The sequence below is a fragment of the Lepidochelys olivacea genome, assembly GCF_965140295.1.
Source record: "Lepidochelys olivacea isolate rLepOli2 genome assembly, chromosome: 1".
NCBI lineage: Eukaryota > Metazoa > Chordata > Testudines > Cheloniidae > Lepidochelys > Lepidochelys olivacea.
The window spans coordinates 101,676,232-101,696,626 of NC_140411.1; the positions used below are offsets into that span (position 1 = coordinate 101,676,232).

At 46.5% G+C, this 20,395-nt stretch overlaps 1 protein-coding gene across 2 annotated transcripts in view; it reads left to right on the forward strand.

Moving 5' to 3' along the window:
- The first annotated feature begins 547 nt into the window (after positions 1-547).
- The window catches only part of CLYBL (citramalyl-CoA lyase), a 219,459-nt gene continuing 199,611 nt past the window's right edge, over positions 548-20,395 (forward strand). The window contains exon 1 of one of the 2 annotated variants that reach the window (XM_084650358.1): positions 548-624. In XM_084650358.1, coding sequence (XP_084506484.1) covers positions 560-624 — 65 coding nt within the window. In that variant the 5' untranslated portion in view covers positions 548-559. The remainder of the gene's footprint in view (positions 625-20,395) is intronic. The other variant, XM_084650359.1, reaches the window with a different exon arrangement.

Genomic DNA, 20,395 nt, shown 5'->3' on the forward strand with positions numbered 1-20,395 from the left:
GGGCGGCTAGAAAACGACTGATTTAACAACACTAGTAACTAGTTGACACTGGGGGGACGGGGGAGTTCGGGGGATGGGGGGTAGGGAAATCCCGAGGGGCCTAGAAGACCACGGCCAGGGGGCCCAGTTCAGGCGTGGGGCTCGCTGCCCCGCTCCTCAGGGGAGGCGGCTGCGGCAGGAGGGAGAGCCAAGGCGCTTCCGGCAGGCGACGGTGGGGGGAGGGGGGGCAGCAGGGAGCGGAGCAGGCCCGGCCCGCCGGCCGCGCAGAGCACAGCGGGACCCGAGGCGCGCCCCTGGGCCGGCCAGGGGCAAGGAGCCCTGGGGGGCGGGGCCCGGCCGGGGGGATCTGTCGCGTTCGCGGCCCAGGGTCCTGTGTCCCAACCCAGAAAGGCAAAGAGCCCCCAGAAGCCACTCGGGCCCACGTGTCGGGCAGAAGCGGGGCCCACGTGACAACACCGCCCCCTCCTACGAGCCAATCAGCGCGCGCGGGCGTTTGCGCTGTTTCGTTCGGAGCTCAACTTTTGGGCCAATCGGCGGCGGGGGCGGGGCTAAGACGACGATGGCGGCAGCGGCAGGGGCGCTGCGGCTCTTGCTGGCTGGGCAGGGTCTGAGGAGGCGGAGACTGTGAGTGACGCTACTGAGCCGTGGGGGAGGGGGCGCTGCGCTCACCCCACGGCCCCCACAAGCCCCGCCCCGCGAGAGCGAGACCCCAAGGCGTGGGCGCGGGCGCCGCCGTGCTGCGCTTAACAACCCCCCACCCGCCCCTCCCTAACGGCTCCGGAGTGACAGAGCCACACAGGCTCCGCAGCGCCTGTCATCGGCTCCCCCAGGGCCCCCGCCCCTCCCCTCCCCTCACCCCTAGTGCCTCCGCCTAGCCCCCCCCACAGCCCCTCCCCTCACCCCTAGTGCCTCCGCCTAGCCCTGCCCCACTACAGCCCCCCACTCACCCCTAGTGCCTCCGCCTAGCCCTGGCCCCCTACAGCCCCTCCACTCACCCCTAGTGCCTCCGCCTAGCCCTGGCCCCCTACAGCCCCTCCACTCACCCCTAGTGCCTCTGCCTAGTCCCCCCACAGCCCCCCACTCACCCCTAGTGCCTCCGCCTAGCCCCGGCCCCCTACAGCCCCCCACTCACCCCTAGTGCCTCTGCCTAGCCCTGCCCCCCCACAGCCCCTCCACTCACCCCTAGTGCCTCCGCCTAGTCCCCCTACAGCCCCCCACTCACCCCTAGTGCCTCCGCCTAGCCCCGGCCCCCTACAGCCCCCCACTCACCCTTAATGCCTCCGCCTAGCCCTGGCCCCCTACAGCCCCCCACTCACCCCTAGTGCCTCCGCCTAGCCCCGGCCCCCTACAGCCCCCCACTCAACCTTAATGCCTCCGCCTAGCCCCGGCCCCCTACAGCCCCCTGCTCACCCTTAATGCCTCCGCCTAGCCCCGGCCCCCTACAGCCCCCCACTCACCCCTAGTGCCTCCGCCTAGCCCCGGCCCCCCCACAGCCCCTCCACTCACCCCTAGTGCCTCCGCCTAGCCCCCCCCAGCCCCCCGCTCACCCTTAATGCCTCCGCCTAGCCCCCCCACAGCCCCCCACTCACCCCTAGTGCCTCCGCCTAACCTCCCCCCCCACAGCCCCCCACTCACCCCTAGTGCCTCCGCCTAGCCCCGGCCCCCTACAGCCCCCCACTCACCCTTAATGCCTCTGCCTAGCCCTGCCCCACTACAGCCCCCCACTCACCCCTAGTGCCTCCGCCTAGCCCCGGCCCCCTCCAGCCCCTCCACTCACCCCTAGTGCCTCCGCCTAGCCTCCCCCCCCACAGCCCCCCACTCACCCTAGTGCCTCCGCCTAGCCCCGGCCCCCCACAGCCCCTCCACTCACCCCTAGTGCCTCCGCCTAGCCCTGGCCCCCTACAGCCCCCCCCTGACCTTTAATGCCTCTGCCTAGCCCTGCCCCACTACAGCCCCCCACTCACCCCTAGTGCCTCTGCCTAGCCCCGGCCCCCTACAGTCCCTCCACTCACCCCTACTGCCTCCGCCCAGCCCCGCCCCCTACAGCCCCCCACTGACCCCGAGTGCCTCTGCATAGCCCCATCCCCAGAGCCCCCTGCCCCCAACCTCTCCTTCCCCCACACTCACCCCTAGTGCCCCACATAGCTCCGCCCACTTTGCCCCCACCCAGCCCCGCACTCACGTCCAAAGCCCCCTCTGCCTCCACACAGACCCCCTGATTTCCCTCACAGCCCCCACTGCGTCCCAACCCTCCACACAGCCCTCCAGAGCCCCCTGACCACCTTTGCCTACATACAGCCCCCACTCACTCCCTAAGGCCCCCAGTTCCCGCTCCCTGACTGACCTGACCCCTCCTGCTGCAGGAACACATGTGAGGACTCTCCTTTCCGCCATTCAGAGCTGCCCTCTCATTCAGGTGACAGTCAGTGACGCCCCCACCTTCAAATTTAGTGTCCCTCCAGGCTCACTTGCAATAGCCCCCACACAGCTTCCTTCTGGCTGCAGCACCTGTGAGGGCGAGGAGCGTGGCTGCTCTGATGTGCTGTGACTGAGATTTGTCAGTTGGTCTGTTTGCAACTTGTAAGTTTGAAAATCCCAGCAGCAAAACTGGTCTATGCAACTAAAAAGAAAACATGTTTACTAGCTAACCAGGTTTATTTCTCAGTAAGCTGATGGTTGTCACTGAGGCAATTGCTCCGGGCCCTGCGCTTTGCGCGGCCCCATGCTTCAGGGGGACGTGGGGTCCAGGGCAGCCTGAAAGGTTAGTGGGGGGCCTGGTGTCAGCAGCAGCAAGAGACCTGGCCCCAGCCCGCCCCACTGGCTCTCAGCGTCGCTCAGGGGAGGAGGTGGAGGCCAGAAAGGGGCAGGGGCTTGGGGAAAGAGGATGAATGGGGGCGGATCGGGGGTGGGCTGAAGCTGGGTCACTTGCTCCTGCCGGCGCCAGGCCCCCCACTAACCTCCCAGGCTGCCCTGGACTGTAAGATGGACTGGGGTAACTGCCCCCACACTTTGGGGGTCCCACGCTTCAGGGGGATGCAGGGTCCAGAACAGTCTGTGGGTTTAGTGGGGGGCATGGTGCCATCAGCAGCGAGTGACCCATCCCCATCCTGCCCCTGCTCCCATTCCACCCCTTCCCCCAAGCCCCCACCCTGCCTCTTTCTGGCTTCTTCCCCCTCCCCGAGTGATGCCAGGAGCCAGTGGGGTGGGCTGGGGCTGGGTTGTTTGCTGCTGCCAGTGCCAGGCCCCCTGCTTATCCCCTAGGCCGCCCTGGACCCTGCATCCCCCTGAAGTGTGGGGCCCACCCAAAGCGCAGTAAGGCCAAATATTAGTGGAGCCAGGCCCACATTCCTAAATATTAGTGGGGCGCGGGCACCATGGGCCCATATAACTCGCTGCCTATGCCGAGTGGTGGGATTGGATTGTGGGGTGGGATGGCAAGTAGTAGCTTCAGAACTTTAGAACTCACCTCCTGCCCCGAAGCGCAATGACACGAACATGAGAGCTGCTGTAATGGTGGAAAAGTGTGTGGCAATCACTTTGTGAAGCCTGGTAATTCCAGACTGCTACTGGTCAGTCACAAATCAATTTGGAGTTGGAAAGTCCATTTTGGGGTTGCGGTGATGTAAGTGTGTAAGGCCATTAATTTCTTCCTGCTGTGAAGGACTATGACTCAGTCTCTGAGCAATTTGCAGGTAATAATAGATGTCTTCGCGACAATGGGATTCCCTAACTGCAGTGGGGTGATAGATGGCACGCGTATCCCAATTTTGGCCCCAATCTTGCAACGGAGTACATCAACAGATAGGGCTACTTCTCTATGGTATTGCAGGCACTGGTGGATCACTGGGGTCGTTTCACTGACATCAGTGCAGGATGGCCAGGGAAGGTGCATGATGCAGGCATCTTCAGGAACACGGTCCTGTATAGAAAGCTGCATACAGGAATTTTCTTTCCAGATCAGAAGGGCATAGGCACTGACTCTTAGAGTGCTTTGGGGCTGGAGCAGCCACAGGAAAAAAAATAGTGGATGCTGAGCACCCATCAGCAGCCCCACCAATCGGCTCCTCCCCTCCCCCCACAGCGCTTCCCATCCACTAGCAAGCCCCGTCGATCAGCTCCTCCCTCTCCTTCCCAGCGCCTCCCCCTCCTTCCCAGCGCCTCCTGCCTGCCGTGATCAGCTGTTCAGCAGTGTACAGGAGGTGCTGAGGGAGAGGGGAGGGGGTGTAACAAGGCAGGAAGAGGTCAGGGGGGTGGAGCTTGGGGGAAGGGGTGGAGTGGGGGCTGGGCTTGGGACGGAGCGGGGGTCGAGCACCGCCCAGGAACTCACAAAGTCAGTGCCTGTGCGAAAGGGGATGTGGAAATACACATAGTGTTCCTGGGAGACTCAGCCTACCCCTTACAACTGTGACTCATGAAGCCATACAGTAGAAATCTTGCGAGCAGCAAGGAGCGCTTCAACACTGTAGAATGACTGTAGAATGTGTGTTTGGTAAAGGTTTGCTGGTGCTGCCTTTTTGGTAGGTTAGACCTCACTGAGGAAAATATTCTCATCACAGTCACCGACTTTGTGAGTTCCTGAAGCTGCTCAATCCCCATCCCAGGCCCTGCCCACACTCCACCCCTTCCCCCAAGCACCACCCCTGCCCTGCTCCCACCCCGCTTCTTCCCATTTTGTTCTGCCCCCTCCCCTGAGCACGCCCCGCTCCTCCTTCCCCCACCAGTGTCTCCTGTATGCTGCTGAACAGCTGATCATGGCAGGCAGGAGGTGCTGGGAGGGAGGGGGAGGAGCTGATTGGTGGGGCCAGCCAGTGAGTGGGTGGCGCTGCTCCAACCATGGAGCACCCACAGAGTCAGTGCCTATGATTCTCATGGTCACAGCAGCCTGCTGTGCTCTGCATAACATTTGTGAAGCCAAGGTGGAAAACTTTCCCTGGGGTGGAGCATTGAGGTGGATTGCCTGGTGGCTGATTTTGATCAGCTAGACACCAGGGCTATTAGAGGGGCAGGCCTTAGGGGCGTGTGAGAAGGGGGCACCACCCAGGGCACCATGCTCAGGACGGTGCCACTGTGTGCCTCCAGGGTAGGGGGTGCCCCCCATCTCACAGTCTTGCTCCACTGCTGCTCCCTCCTCCCCCTCCATGGAGTTGCCCCTGGCCAACCTGCTCTGGACCGGGAGCCTCCTCCTGTCTGCCATGTAGAGTAGGGGCATGGGGCTAATGCAGGGTGTTCCCATCCCTTTGCCTGTGTACCCGGTAGCTGCTGAACTGCGCTTAGAGAACAGGGGGATCCTCTCTTCTGTTGCTGCTGGCTCAGGAATGAGTCCTGCAATGTGTTCAGGCTCCTGCATGCTCTGATTAAAGAGACAGCACTCCCCAACATGCACTCAGTCGCAAACCAAAATCTGAAATGGCATCCCTGGTGAGCCAGGAGTGCCCAGAGGGCTGGGGGATGGCTATGGGCTCTGGCAAGATGCAGCTCCCATGTGACAGCACGGAGCCCACCTTGAGCTGCAGGCCAAGTGCCAGGCACAACAAGCTGCAGCAGCACAGAAGTAAGTAAGTAACATCCAAAAATATTTAAATTCTGTTATTGTTTAATGGTGTGATTAAAACGGCAATTCATCGTGATTCTTTTTTTAATCTCGTTTGACAGCCCTATATATCAGTATTAAACCCATTACAATTTTAGTTTTTATTTGTAGAACCCTAAATTACTTTACAACTCTACTGCCTTTATGTAACCACAATTTGAATATGTAACTAAAAATGTGTAATGTGGAATGCATTAATGAAACAATTTTTAAAATAGATAATGCCTTAAACTGGGACTAACGAGTTTTTCCCAGGGTCATAAAAACCTTTATAAATACCATGCTATCCCTGTCCTAAATCACTACCAATCTGCAATGGATCAAAGAGGGGACCTAGAAGTGAAAGGTCCTGTATCCCATCCCCTGGGCCATCCAGTCCCAGGGTTTTGGGACCAGGCTGAAAATAGACCTTTAATTTATGCCTTGCCTTTATGGAGCAGGGCTGAACAGATTAATCAGATATTTGAATGGATTTGAGGGATGGTTAGCCTTCTCAGAAGCCTTCTAAATGAGCTGTAGACATATTTTCTCAAACACCTAACAGAAAAGGCCCTCACATAGTAGGATAGTTAATTTTAATATTTTTTACAGACCTTGCTTTAGCAAACCTTGGAACAGCACTTATGGAAGGCAAGCAGAGTTTTAGCACCAGAGTGGGATAGGTAGTCAAGGGTCAATTGACTTTAATAATTAAAATTAAAAATACTTGCAGTTCTGTCTGAGAGCATAATGCAGTAAATATTTTAAAGTTTATTAATGAAAGAGTGTGCAATACAAAAGTAATTGAAACCTAGAAGGTTATATGAATGCACAACAGGGACTCTGGTGCTATTATGGTAACTACAAGAGCAAAACTAGAGTGGTTTGTGCTGCACAAGAGAGAAATGCTATGAACTGACACAGCCAAAATTAATCCCTTGTAGTTTAAGTAGCATTGTCCTAAAGAAAACCCAGGAGGACGCTTTCTATACTGATCCAGTAACCGTGACTTTTTCAACTTCTACTCCCTGTTTCAGAGAGGGCAATAAAACACTTTTAGTGTGCAGAACTTTAAATGCCAAGACTTCGAACAGCCAAACATGAAGGGTTTGAGTATTTATACTGTACAATGAAGGGGTCAAAAGTCCACTTGGAGGCTGTAAGTTTATAAGCATGAACCAATTGATGAAAGAAGTCTATAATATTTGTAGGCCAATAGCAATACTACCATGGGCAGGCCAGGAGTTGCTCTTGCCTTTATCAGCCTCTTCCTACCCCTGCATCTGGGCAATGAGGCTCCCTCACTTGACTCCCTCAGCCAGGAGACCAGTGACCAGACTTATTCAGTCCCTAAACCAGCACTAAAGTTTTGTTTAAGCTAGCAGCAGTAATGCTAATAAATAACATACAAGTCCCTGAAAGGGACACAACAGCAGCTCTGGGAGTTTCTTATTTACTCCATCACTACTTTCCTGTCTCTGTTTACACTAGGGCTTTAACATAATGTTCTTTTGGAAAGGAATCCTCCTTCCTATCTATATTGTGCCCTGTACTTTTTTCATTCTTGCCTCAGTTGATTGCTGGGTGCTTCCTTTCAGCAAGGTGCATATAAATGGTCAGTCTCTCCTAGCCAGCAGTGACTCCCTCCAGCATCCTCTCTCTAGAGCTGCCTGTTTCTAGGGCAAAGACTATTCACTGCTAGATGAACTGCATGGCATAGCAACTGCTGGGAATGGCAGAAAAATTGAATTGAGCCTTGCATGGAGAGGGCTTAATCCAAGGGGAGTCAAGAGCTAGAAGGAAAGACCCTTTTAGTGGGGCTAGAGGTGAAGAGGTCTTCTAAGCCATTGTTGCTGAGATGAGCATAGGTAGAGTTAATGGACCTGATTCAGCTTGCTAGATGCCCCTCCTATTGCTGAGATGAAAGGGTGGTTTTGCTAAACTTGAGAGACAAATGTTGAGCCCAGACTGCTCCCCAAGGTCTGAATCAGTACAGTTGACTGATGTGGAGGAGCAAAAAGTCCTTGCTGTGCAATAAGTTAGCCAAATGGGAGTGAGAAGAGAAAACAGAGGGACAACTTAAAAAGTGTACAGTCCATGCACGTGTTCACTGAATTTAATTCCATGTTTCCTGGTCTTTGTTTAATGGGAGTCTGTGTAGTTGTGGAAATAATGATAGCAGGTGCTTTATGGGCTTTCTGCATAATGGCTGTCTAGAATTTTTTCAGGAAGTGGCAGTAAGGCTAGGTGCTCCTGGTGATGAATAAGGGGTAAATGCTGAATTGGATGGTCGGGTTAGCAGGTTATAGAGAGTAATTTCTTCTACAGACACGGGTTCTTCTGATCTGGTGGCATTCTTTTCAGCTGTCACAGAAACTGTTCTTTGTGTTACTGTGACATCAATGCATCACTAAGAATCTGCTTTTTAGAGATGCCATCAGAATACTAAGGAATGAGGGTATCTTTATGTACATAGGAGGAGACCCTGTGTTCAGACCTGCAAAACTATTTTTACCTGTTTTCTCTTGTTCATAATGTTTCAAAGCTTTCATCTTTTGGACTGGAATTTTCTATAATTGGTATCTTCCCAAAGATGATTTTTTTTGAAAGTTTGAACAAAATCCTTCTAAATATTTTTTTGAATTTGGCTAAGGTAAACTATGTACTATTCCTGTTTTTAAAAACTTTACCACCACCTTTTTAGACAGGGTTATAGTGAAAACAGCTGGCGTTTGAAGCTTGGCATGGACGTAGTCCTTGTTGAGGGCTAGTGCATTTGCTTGGTTTGAAGAAAAAATTTAGTTTAACCCTTTGAAATTGTGTACTAAGCACATCCCACAGGAAATCTCCTTTACCCTCTATATTGCACCTTTAAACATAGATGAACTGCATTTGACTGCTCAGCTGTTTGAGAGCCCATTAACTTTAAGGATGTGTGTAAGTGTTTTCAGGATTATGGCATAAACCTGTTTTATATCAAGTGCACAGAGTCAGATCAGTTTCTCTATCAATAAAATGCATGTAACAGCATCTGAAGTGTTGTGAGGCTTAATAAGTGTTTAAAAGTGGTATAGGAGTGTAAGCTATTACTTTTGTTAATAATTCCGTTTCAGACCAAGTATACTTGGTCTAATACTTTTACACTTGGGTTAAGACTAATTTATAGCATTGAGGGTTTACTCATTTTTTAGCTCCTACTTATGCTCAAATAAATTGGTTAGTCTCTAAGGTGCCACAAGTACTCCTTTTCCTTTTCTTTTTGCGAATACAGACTAACATGGCTGTTACTCTGAAACCTGTTCTGTATCTCAGTGGTTCTCAACCTTTCCAGATTACTGTACCCCTTTTAGGAGTCTGATTTGTCCTGTGTGCCCCAAGTTTCACCTCAGGTAAAAACTACTTGCTTACAACATCAGACATAAAAATACAAGTGTCACAGCACACTATTACTGAAAATTGCTTACTTCCTCATTTTGTCTGTATGAAATTTTAGTTTGTACTGACTTTGCTAGTGCATTTTATATAGCCTGTTGAAAAAGGAGTAAAATATCTAGATCAGTTGATGTACCCCCTAGAAGACCTCTGCATACCCCCAGGGGTATGCATACTCCTGGTTGAGAGCCACTGCTCTATCTCCACGGCAGGAAAGTGCTGCATCTTTACTGTTTGTCAAGAAATGCAGGTTTGTGGCTACTTGGAAACTATTTCCCCATGTTTATTTCCACTCCCCACTGTTCCTCAGACGTTCTTGTCAACTGCTGGAAATGGCCCACCTTGCTTATCACTACAAAAGGTTTCTTTCCCCCCCCCCCCCCCCCGCTAGTAATAGCTCACTACAAAAGGTTTTCTTCCTCTCCCCCCCCCCCCTTGCTGGTAATAATCACCTTAAGTGATCACTCTCGTTAACAGTGTGTATAGTAACACCCATTGTTTCATGTTCTCTATGTATATAAATCTCCCCACTGTATATTCCAGGGAATGCATCCAATGAAGTGAGCTGTAGCTCACGAAAGCTTATGCTCAAGTAAATTTGTTAGTCTCTAAGGTGCCACAAGTCCTCCTTTTCTTTTTGCGAATACAGACTAACACGGCTGCTACTCTGAAACCTTGGAAAGCTAGTATCAATGTTGTTTTTCTTAGACTGGACACTGGAGGGTGCTAACGCAATGGGAGCTGAAATTATCCTAGGAAATTAAAAGGTTCTCCCTGTATAGTTTGGTACTTTGTTGCAACATTTATGTGAGCATGTATAAAGTAATTCCTCACTGGCAGCAAATTTTGTTGATACGTATTGTTTTTACAATCTTAACTGAAAGCATCAGTGAAGTGTTAAGAGTATCTGTGCAGATGAGGTATCCCTTTCCTAACCCTTTAGTGAAAATAACTAGTTCTGGGTTTTTCAGATTTTTAAAATGTTGTGTTCAGGATTCGGGGATGAATTGTGTTTGCAAGTGTGACTTTGTAATGGCAAAAACATTTTAAACTGGCAAAACAGAGAATATTCACTTTTACCATGTTATTTTGATCCATTTAAATTAATTTTATCACAAACTGGAGATGGTAAAAGCCACATAATGGTTCATTTTGGGGAAAATATTTTTAAACAGCTGTAAATACCGGTAATGGTCCTGATCCTTTTACTGTATTTTTATGCTTGGATCTTTGTGCCTCTGTGGAGCCAACTGAAGTCAAGACACAAAGGGCCTGCCCAGTTGGATCCAGTCACAGGACCGGCGCAAGTATTAATAATGAAGATGGACAGAATTATGGTAACCATATTTCCCTATGCTGAATATGGGACACCTGGTAAAATTACTCGTATTCAAGCAAATTCAATGTCAATCACTCAGAACTATACAGTACAAATATTCAAATTAACATCAAGTTGACTGAGCCCCTGTTAAAAAGAAATGTTGCATAGTTGGATTTTTTTATTTACCTTCTTATCTTAAAGGCTTTATGGTGCACATGGGGAGAGGTGCACACGCACGCACACTCCCATACACCCCTCTCACTTGTGGGGGGTGCGGTGCGGGCGGTGACCAACTGACCCTCCTGTCCCTGCCCGGCGCTCTCCGCCCTCCATGCCTGGCTGGGCCCCCAGGATGATCCCGCCTCTTCTGGTACCTGGCATCATGTCTTCCCCAGGCAATACGTGGGGGGACATGCAGGGTCACATGCCATCTCTCCCCAGATTTCTGCCAGGGTTCACACCAGAATGTGGCCAGCAGCAGCCCTTCGGCACTGTGTGGGAGGGAAGGGATGGGAGCTGCTTCCAGCTGCAGGGGAAAGGGTGGGGGGAAGGGATGACTTGGCCTGTGTCTTTGCAGAGCTCATCTCTTCCCCTCACCCCCCCCCGCTCCCCGTCGCAGGAAGCAGATTGTCCCTTCCTGCCTGCACAGTGTTGAAAGGCAGCTGACATCTCCAAGCCACCGGCATAATCCAGCTGCCTCCTGTTCCCCAGCTACAGCATGGGCAGGAAGGAGTTAAGCCCTAAAAATGCATTGTGCACCAGGGAACCTGACTGCAGAGGCTTCAGCGAACCTGGCCAGAGAGGTGGCTCAGCAGGGGAGCGTGCCTAGGGGATAGAGCAGCCCCATGCTCCCTGGCGGTAGGACCCAGGGAGGGAGGGGCAGGTGAAGAAGGTGCTAAGGTTCTCCCTGGGAGGCTGCTGTGGAGTCTGCAGGTTTGGGCAGGAACAGGCTGGAAATTGCTTCCCCCCCGCCACTCCAGAGGTTAGCTGAGGGTGGAGAGGCTTCCCCATGCCTGTGCAGGGTGTGGGCACATGCAGGTCTTGGCTCCTCCTGGCCAGCGTCCCAGGCCGGAGGGTCTTGGGTTTTCCTGAGGCGCTGGCCCAGCCACAGGCGGGGAGATGGGGAGGAAGGAAGGAGCCTGCCAGCTAGGCTCCAATGAGGGACTGGTTCTCCCCACAGTGCTGGGAGTGAGATGCATCCTGCCAGGGAGAAGGGAGTATGGAGGAGCAGTGGGGCTGGGCGGTGGAGGGGCAAAGAAGGGAGAGGACAGCAAGGGGGGAGCATGTAAAGGGCAGATGAGTGGGCAGCAGAGGTGACACATAACCAGCTGCCGCCTGCCCATACTCACCAGCTACTGCAGCTCGCAGTGTGCAGCCAGTGCTGGTGTAGCGGCACAAACTGCTCCATGGCAGAATTTCAGGATAGCAAAGGATAGCAAATTGTATTGGGTAAGCAAAGAAGGACATCCTTACATGGTGGTAACTGCTACTGGTGGGAAAATGCTGGTTGCAGTTTGTGCCACTTCACCGGCCGGAAACAGGACAGAGGGCAGGACCTCCGAGAGCTAGCACACAGCGGGGGCTGTGCTGATGGACCAGCACGAGGAGTGGCCGGCCCCACGTGCTGCAGCTTTCCCCTACCACCAGCCTTGCACACCCACCCCCATTGTTGGCCACTGGACTCCCCGCACCCCCCACTCACCACTAGTGGGCAGGTGGCTGGTGAGCAGGGATCTGGCAGCAGCAGGACCTGCCAGTACTGATTGGGGGCGGGAGGAACAGAAAATATGGGACACTTTGCCTGTTATTAAGAAAAAGTCGGGACACCTGCTGGAGGGCTTAAATATGGGGCTGTCCCTTTAAAAATGGAACATCTGGTTACCCTACCCAGAATGTGTCTAGATTAAGTAGAATTTTGTACAAATGCATTTTCCCTAAGCAATGGTTCCCAACCTCTTTTTTTCTTTTCTCGGGGTGTGTGGGTGTAGTTATGGGGTTGGCATAAGAACATAAAAACAGCCATACTGAGTCAGACCAATGGTCCATCTAGCCCGGTATCCTGTCTTCTGACAGTGGCCAACACCAGGTGCTTCACAGGGAATTAACAGAACAGGTAATCGTCAAGTGATCCATTCCCTGTCACCCATTCCCAGCTTCTGGCAACTGGGTAACTACTTCTCCCCTTCCCAAACATGTCTTCCTGCTGTGTCCTGCATTGTGATGCCAAACAGTTTTTCAGTTCAGTTTGTGTAGATTGCGCCCTCTTTTATCCTGAGAGACTTTGCACTATTACGTGCAACCCTGTTAAACTCAAATATTATAATTGCCTATTGTATGGTGGATGAATGGGCCCTATAGCAAATATACAGGATCATATTGAGTTTGATCCTACAGGTTGCTGAGTGTCTTATGCAAGTACAAAGTACCCTCTATTCTAGTGACTTCAGTGGAGAAGGAGGGCCCTAAATTCTTCACAGGAAGTGCTAAGCACTGCAGCTTCTGGGATTGAGCCTCAAGCCTATGTTCTTTGCACTGGTTGTTTGTAAAGTGGTGAACTGATTTTAAGTCCACTCTGTCGGTTCTTAAATCCCTTATCATAGAATCATAGAATATCAGGGTTGGAAGGGACCCCAGATGGTCATCTAGTCCAACCCCCTGCTCAAAGCAGGACCAATTCCCAGTTAAATCATCCCAGCCAGGGCTTTTTTCAAGCCTGATGGGAAGCACTGGGCAATATTTGAGAAGTTCCCTGTAAGCTGCATCCTGGCAGGCAAATGTGCCCTGACATTTGCAACTTTTTAGGAGTTCCACTTTTGATCAGAGGGTAATTGAGTTTCAGTGTCTGCTCCTCAGCTTATCCCTCCCTACTTGTAAGTAAAACGTATGAACACTTTCTTTTTTCTGAGGGGTTTTTAGTTTTAACCTCCCTCGGTCCCTGTGCAGGACACCTCTCACTCACCCCTTTCTGAATTAAGCCACCTTGGTTGGCATGTTAAAATGTTTTATTTAGCATTCTTGTGTTTGTTTGAACAGGACCCCAAGCATCTCGGTGGGATGGCAGCAATTAGTAAATATTATTAGAGAAAAGAATACTCTTCCCTCTTCTACCTCACATGGATGTGAAGCCTAAGAAGTTTGCAGAATGTCCACACACAAATAGCGGTGGAAATTGACTTGCTATTATTGACCCCAATATGTGCTAAACTTGAACTGAAGTCCCCTGTTAATTTTCCCCTCTTTTCCTTAAACGCTGCGGTATTATCTCACAGTTCTCCTGTAACCCCTTTCGCCTCTGACTGTAGCTAACATAAGTTTGAATTACCTGTTATCATGGGATAGACAAGACTCTAGTGATCTCTGTCTTCCCTTGTTTGTCCCTACAGGACTGGATCAATGTACTACCATGGACTGAGTAGCTGAACTTCCTTGCCTTTATTCTATTATTTTAATTAAACACGGTTAGCATCAGGAGCTCTGCAGTGATGAAAGGGAAATGATGAAACTTTGAAGAATTTGGGATATAGAGTTGATCTCTAAATTTTAATGTACTCTTTGCATTAAAGTAGTTAATAGCTACATTTTATATTGAGCTTTCAGGTGACCTAATTTCCCTTAGTACTGTACATTTAGCTTTACACATCTGCACCTAATTTGTAAAAAGGACTTAATGAGAAACTTCAAACAGTTTAAATGTCAATTACAAAGAAAGCGAGGTTTTAAAGTTCCAGTAATCTGTCCATATTGGTCATCAAAACATGATCCCAGGTGGATGTAATTCAAGACAGACGGCATTCCAGAGGCACAATTACAAAGAGCTTATATATTTTCAACACTAACAAGCTGTCATGCTATGTTGTAGCTACACTTGCAGTACTGTATGACTACAATTACTGTTTTATCTGGTGTGGACTTGATATTAAGAGTTTTAATTCACCACTCCTTAAACCAGCGGTGTCCAATAGAAATTTGATGCTAGCCACACTGCTAGCCACACTTGTGGTTTTGAATTTTTCTTATTAGCCACATTATAAAAAAGCCACATGCATTAGCCACAATTCAATAGCCTATTAGCCACATGTAGCTAGTGGCGAACATATTGGACACCACTGCCTTAAACCGTCAGTGGGTGTTTTAAGGTGCACGGGGCAGGGAGGAGAGGAATATTTTGTAGAATTAATTTAGATTGATTGGTCCTGTTGTTATCCTAAAAGCTGTTATACACAAAAAAGGGAAGAAAAATGGAGCATGTATTGGAAATTTTGTTTTATAAACTAGCTCATCACAGAATTCTTTTTATTTCCTTTTATTTCCAAATTATTGTATTTGTATTGGTTCCTAGGAAATAGCTATGAAGAATTGCTAAAAGTCCACAACATTCAAGATGTTTTCAGATTACTTTTCTAACTGAGAACCTATGAAATAAAGCTCCATTTATTTGGAAAAATAAAGCTCCATTTATCTGGAAAATTAAAGCTAAAGGGATTGATTATTATCACTTGCACTGGTAAATCAGAAGTAACTCCTACTGAGGTAAATCTGGAGTCACATGCCCAATGTGTAAAGTCAGTTTTGAATTATATGTAAGGTTGAGGTTGGACCCAAGTTTTAGGGCAGAGCTAATCATACTGAACAGAAAATAAATGAAGGATTTATTTTTGATTGAAATCATTAGCTGTGTGCTATATTCTTAGACATTTAAAAGTTATCAAATTAAATATATTTAGCAGTTTAGACAAATTAATTTTGTGGCCCTTAGTACTGTCCAATAAAACATGACTGCCTATATAATTTTCATTTGCATTGTTTTTTGTTTTTGTTAGCATTGGAACAAGGAAACAAAAGTGTTTAAACCGCTAATTAGAATTTTATTTATATATGACAGGTTTCAGAGTTACAGCCGTGTTAGTCTGTATTCGCAAAAAGAAAAGGAGTACTTGTGGCACCTTAGAGACTAACCAATTTATTTGAGCATAAGCTTTCGTGAGCTACAGCTCACTTCAGCTCACGAAAGCTTATGCTCAAATAAATTGATTAGTCTCTAAAGTGCCACAAGTACTCCTTTTTTTTTTTTTTTAATTTATATGATTCTCTTTAAGGTTTTATAGAGTATTAGTGGTCAAAATTTAAGATGTCTTCCTGCATTCAGACTTTTTTTTTTGTTACATTAAACATACAAACACACATACAGCAGAACCTGTGAAGGGGCATGTGCATTGAAGAACACACATTTTATGCTAATTCAGCTACCTCTCAAGTAAGAATGTAGAGGAATGGAGAAGGGCTAAGATGCTTGTTGCTTGAAATGTCTGATTTAAGTGGTGAGCTTTTTGCCCATTACTTTTAAAAAAAAAATCAAAGTATGTTGTAAAATGTTCTCAAAACATCTTAATCTGTTTTCCTGCTTGGAAAAATGCAAGTGCTCTGTTGACGCACAAAGCCCTCCAAGAAACAAGTTGGCCTTCAGAGCCACACTTGAAATAAAACACCAATTTTACTAGTTTTCCCATTTTATGTAGTGGCATTTGAATGGCCTCTAGTAATTGGTTTGTTGTTTTTTTTAGCAAAAAACCAAAGCTCATTTGCACTATATTTGGCATGTCATGAATCATTAAATCTTTATATAAATTCAGAAGTAATTTGTAGCATACAAAATCCTCTGATATATATTTCTCCCTCATCTGGGCTGCTGGGTTGTGATCAGTTTTCAAAGCATAGCATGTCAGTTCCAATAGACTGTGAACAAATACTTGTTAGTTCAGAAATTGTGTATAATTCTGTGGGTGTAGAAAAATTCTTTTCTTATTGTGGACATTGTTCAAGATATCCAGCAGTGATGAGCAGGTAAGTGTGTGAAAGCAGAAGGAAGGAATGCATCACTTAGTTAAGCTTTTTATTTTGTGCAAATTAGTTTTACAGCTATATTTTCTACCTATATTTGATACTAGTAAGTCTTAATCCCTGGTATTTTTCTCCTAGAGGAATTCTCCCTCTGACCCACTCCCAGTCTTTGTATGGGTAACATACTGTGGTCAGGTTTCAGAGTAGCAGCCATGTTAGTCTGTATCCGCAAAAAGAAAAGGAGTACTTGTGGCACCTTGGAGATTAACCAATTTATTTGAGCATAAGCTTTCGTGAACTACAGCTCACTTCATCGGATGCATTCAGTGGAAAATACAGTGAGGAGATTTATATACACACAGAACATGAAAAAATGGGTGTTATCATACACACTGTAGCTCATGAAAGCTTATGCTCAAATAAATTGGTTAGTCTCTAAGGTGCCACAAGTACTCCTTTTCTTTATACTGTGGTCATATGTTTGAATCAAGCTTCACTTTAAGACTTAAACTAGTCATTAAAGACTGAGTGGGAAAGTTCCTTGCACCTGGGAAATTAGGAGAGCAGAAGCAAGAGACATGTCCGCATCCTTTCCCTGGTGGTTCTTCACCTGTGAATTTGAACTGTGGTGGTAATAAAAGTTTTCTGGACCTCATTTTATGTGAGACCATTAAGCAACATGAGAATTTGAGACTAGCTACCCTTCATATTTCAGGACACTGAAAGGTGCCATTTATAAGTTGAAAGTGCCTGCAGGAAGGCAAAACAGGCTTGTAAATTTAAACTCTAGACTCCAGACGGTAACAGGTTTGTAGTGTGGGCTACATACTTAGATTATCAAAATTGCAAATGTGCTTTATGGTGGTTTTTTTTTTAAATTGAAAAACATCTGCCGATAAAAAGCTATATCCGCTTTTTATACTTCTCACTGGTGGTGTTGCTATCTCTTATGTCATAGAAAACACATGATTGTGAATGGCCCTGCTACAAACCCTAAATTGCTGTTACAGCACCAGCTGCCAGAGCTTAAGGCCTGTTATCATTCTCATTATAACCTACTATTTTGCTGAGCTACTAATTTAGCTATTCAGATTTGTTTCTGAAAGATGGGGAGGAAGTTGATCTGTTTAGGAATATTTTGCAATCTTGAAGCTGCTTATATGGAGGGGGCCTTTTTGTATATTTATATAAAAATATATTTATATTAAATATTTCAACCTTTTTTATTGTTTGAAAATTAACAGTATATGTATAACATTTTCAATGATTTAAGTATGATTTCTGTATTAGTATTGACAATGGTCTGCAGTAGAGCAACATACTACGAAGTTACATGTCTATCCATGCAATAGACTCTAATGATTCTAAAGTAGTGAGCACAGTCTACTGAATAAAGAATATTCTGAGTTTTTGTAAGTGAATTTAGAGACCATGAAAGGTGCTGGAATGGCAGCCAAGGGAAACTGAAGTTCACTATTTGTTTACAGAACAGGTATAGCTTTCCCCACCGAGCTCAACCATTATACTTCAACCCAGACCTCGTGGGTGCTATCACCTCTAGAATATGATGGAAACTTGTTCTTGCCCTGTGCTAAGCCCCTCTCTGGGACTGTCAGTTTTGATGGTGATTTTTGTGATTTGATCCACTGAGCCCAAAATTTCAAAATGCCTAAAATTAGACACTGGAATTTATATTTATTCACTTAAATAAGTGGGCCATTTTTCAAAAGTGATGGGAACTCAGAGTTCCCATTAATTGTAATTGACTACTCTCAGCTTCCATTGACTGGATTGAGATTACTCATGGGAGTAAAGTTACTCAAATGCATGTTTATAGACTCAGACCCGAAATTTTATGGACAACAGGAGGCCTGCACAGGAGTAACTGGGAGTAGAATTTGGCATTTATAATCTTTATTCTATTTTCTAAGTGCAAGGGGTTAATTAAATACTTAGATGAGTCTGCCTGATTTAAAATAAGGGTGATTATGAATACTTTTGTCAGCAGTTACTGATGGGGGTATTTCTAAAATAATATAATTCAATGTGTAAACCAGTGTCTAAGGATATAATTCTTCTAGAGGGTCTCAATATTAAAAACAATAATGATTCAGAAATTATTTTCTCACTTGGCTCTGTCTTCCTGGAATTTTTCTGTTGTTACATAGGTTGATCCACTTGGTCCCCAATCCTGCATTGAGCTGGATGTTTGCAGAGCTGATTGCAGGATTCAGGCCTTGATATCTACTTTTAAAAGTCAGTTGTGCGACTGTTTATGTTAGAGCCAGCTGCTTTGATGCTGTAGATACGTTGCTAGTTGACAAGATTGAAATTATTTTTCTTTATGGTCAGACTGTGTTACCCTTACTCATATTGGGTAGTACCTTACTCTTTACAAGTTGACTCATTGACTTATGTGGACTACTCAGTGTTTCATATTAATATCACAAGCTGCCTCTCAGTGTGTTGGCTTTTCAGTATTTTGTAGCGACATGTATATGGTAGCTGTCTTGCAGAGACATACAAAAATAAACTATATTTTCCTTGTAAAATAAGTACAATTTCTAGATGGCATTTAATAAATAATTTAAAATTTCTTTACTTTTGTCTTTTTTTTAACTTTAAACCTAAAATCCGTAATGATATTTCATCGTAGTCTCTTTGTGTTAATTTATCTAGCCTTTAAATACAAACTTATGTGTTTAGGATTTGTGCATTAAATATTGGGTGGTGGGTTGTTTTTTTTTTTTGTTAAATCTGCAACTTATTACTCAAAGCATTTAAAATTGTTGGGTCAGTGCAAAATATTGACTTCAGCATATTGAAAGCATAAAAACTCTTTTTTGTTGGTAACTACTCTTTGGAGAAGTTGATAGATGTGAAAAACATTTAGCAGTGTTTTTTTTCCCCTTCCCATGAAACTAAGCTACTGAGGAAATCTTCCTACTGCTGTATGCTGCAATATGTCAGAAACACCGTTACGTTATAGATGCATCATCATCTAAAAGGAAAAATTGAGTGTGGGTTTGAAGTCGACAAGTGATGAAAGTAGCCCTGAGGTTGTCAATTAGAAAGCCAAGGCCTGGAACTGATAAGTTAATGGGCATTCCCCCTCCCCACCTCTGTTCCACCTCCTCTGCACCCCCCCCCTCCTTTTTTTTTTCCAAGTCTGCAAGATCTTTATGCTCAGGATATAAAAAAAGTCATGTTGGTCTATGTCCCAAAAATATATCCTCCTAATAGTATTCACTTAAATACCTGTTGCCTTTGTTTGGCTTATTACAAGTTCCTTCATATAAGTAGATGAGCAGTGAGAAATGGAAACATGGCAAATAGAAAATTATCCCTCTCTCTAGTTGTGTTCTATGCTGAGTTTTTTTTTTTCTTTTTAACATTAACAGACCACTCCAGGGACCATGTGATAATGTTCAACAGTGTTGCAGGATTTGTTTTCTAGCATGTATTTGCTTGCAGGTTTTAAGATGTGGAATTTAATTTTTGAGTCTGAAAATGATGTCTTCCTCTGGAAAGGTGAAATGGCAGCATATTGTTTTCTTCTTGAAGTGGCTATTAGTTCTCCAAACATGTTTTTTAGTATTAAAAAAGTTTAAATTAGTTGATTTTATCAGTTTATGCAGATTTTAATGTTTTTAGGTTAAGGAAGAGAACAAGAATAAACAAATGAAATCAGTTTTAAAGTGCTAACAGATGCAGACTGCAGCTGAGACTTGCAATCTGCTGTGAAGAAGAACTTTTAGTCCATTTTTATTTTTTTAAATTAACATTTGTGTAACTTTTTAGCATTTGTAAAAGGTTTCATATTGACAGCCCCAAAGTCTGGAGTCCTCTATCCATAGCACAACTACCACAAGGGCAGTATCAATACAGATTTTCCACATAACCCTGCCTCACACCAGAACAGAGAGAGTAATTCTAAGCGTGAGAAGGTAGTTCAGTCTCCATACATGTTCAGTCCTTGATCTCCTCTATTTAGACTACCAACAGCTATGATATTTCTTAGTAATCGCTGCACACCTGTTGAAGGGCAATGATTTGCAGTCACTACTCACCTGTGGCCATCAAGTGCAATGGCGAGTTCTTTTTAAGAACTGATGGCATGATATGACCTCCAGGTCTGAATTTGGGCTGGTGACATGGAGCTATAATCAATAGCTTGAGCTGCTGCCTTTCCTCTCCTCTCCTCTTCCACCCCTGATTTTTAAGAAAAATAAAAT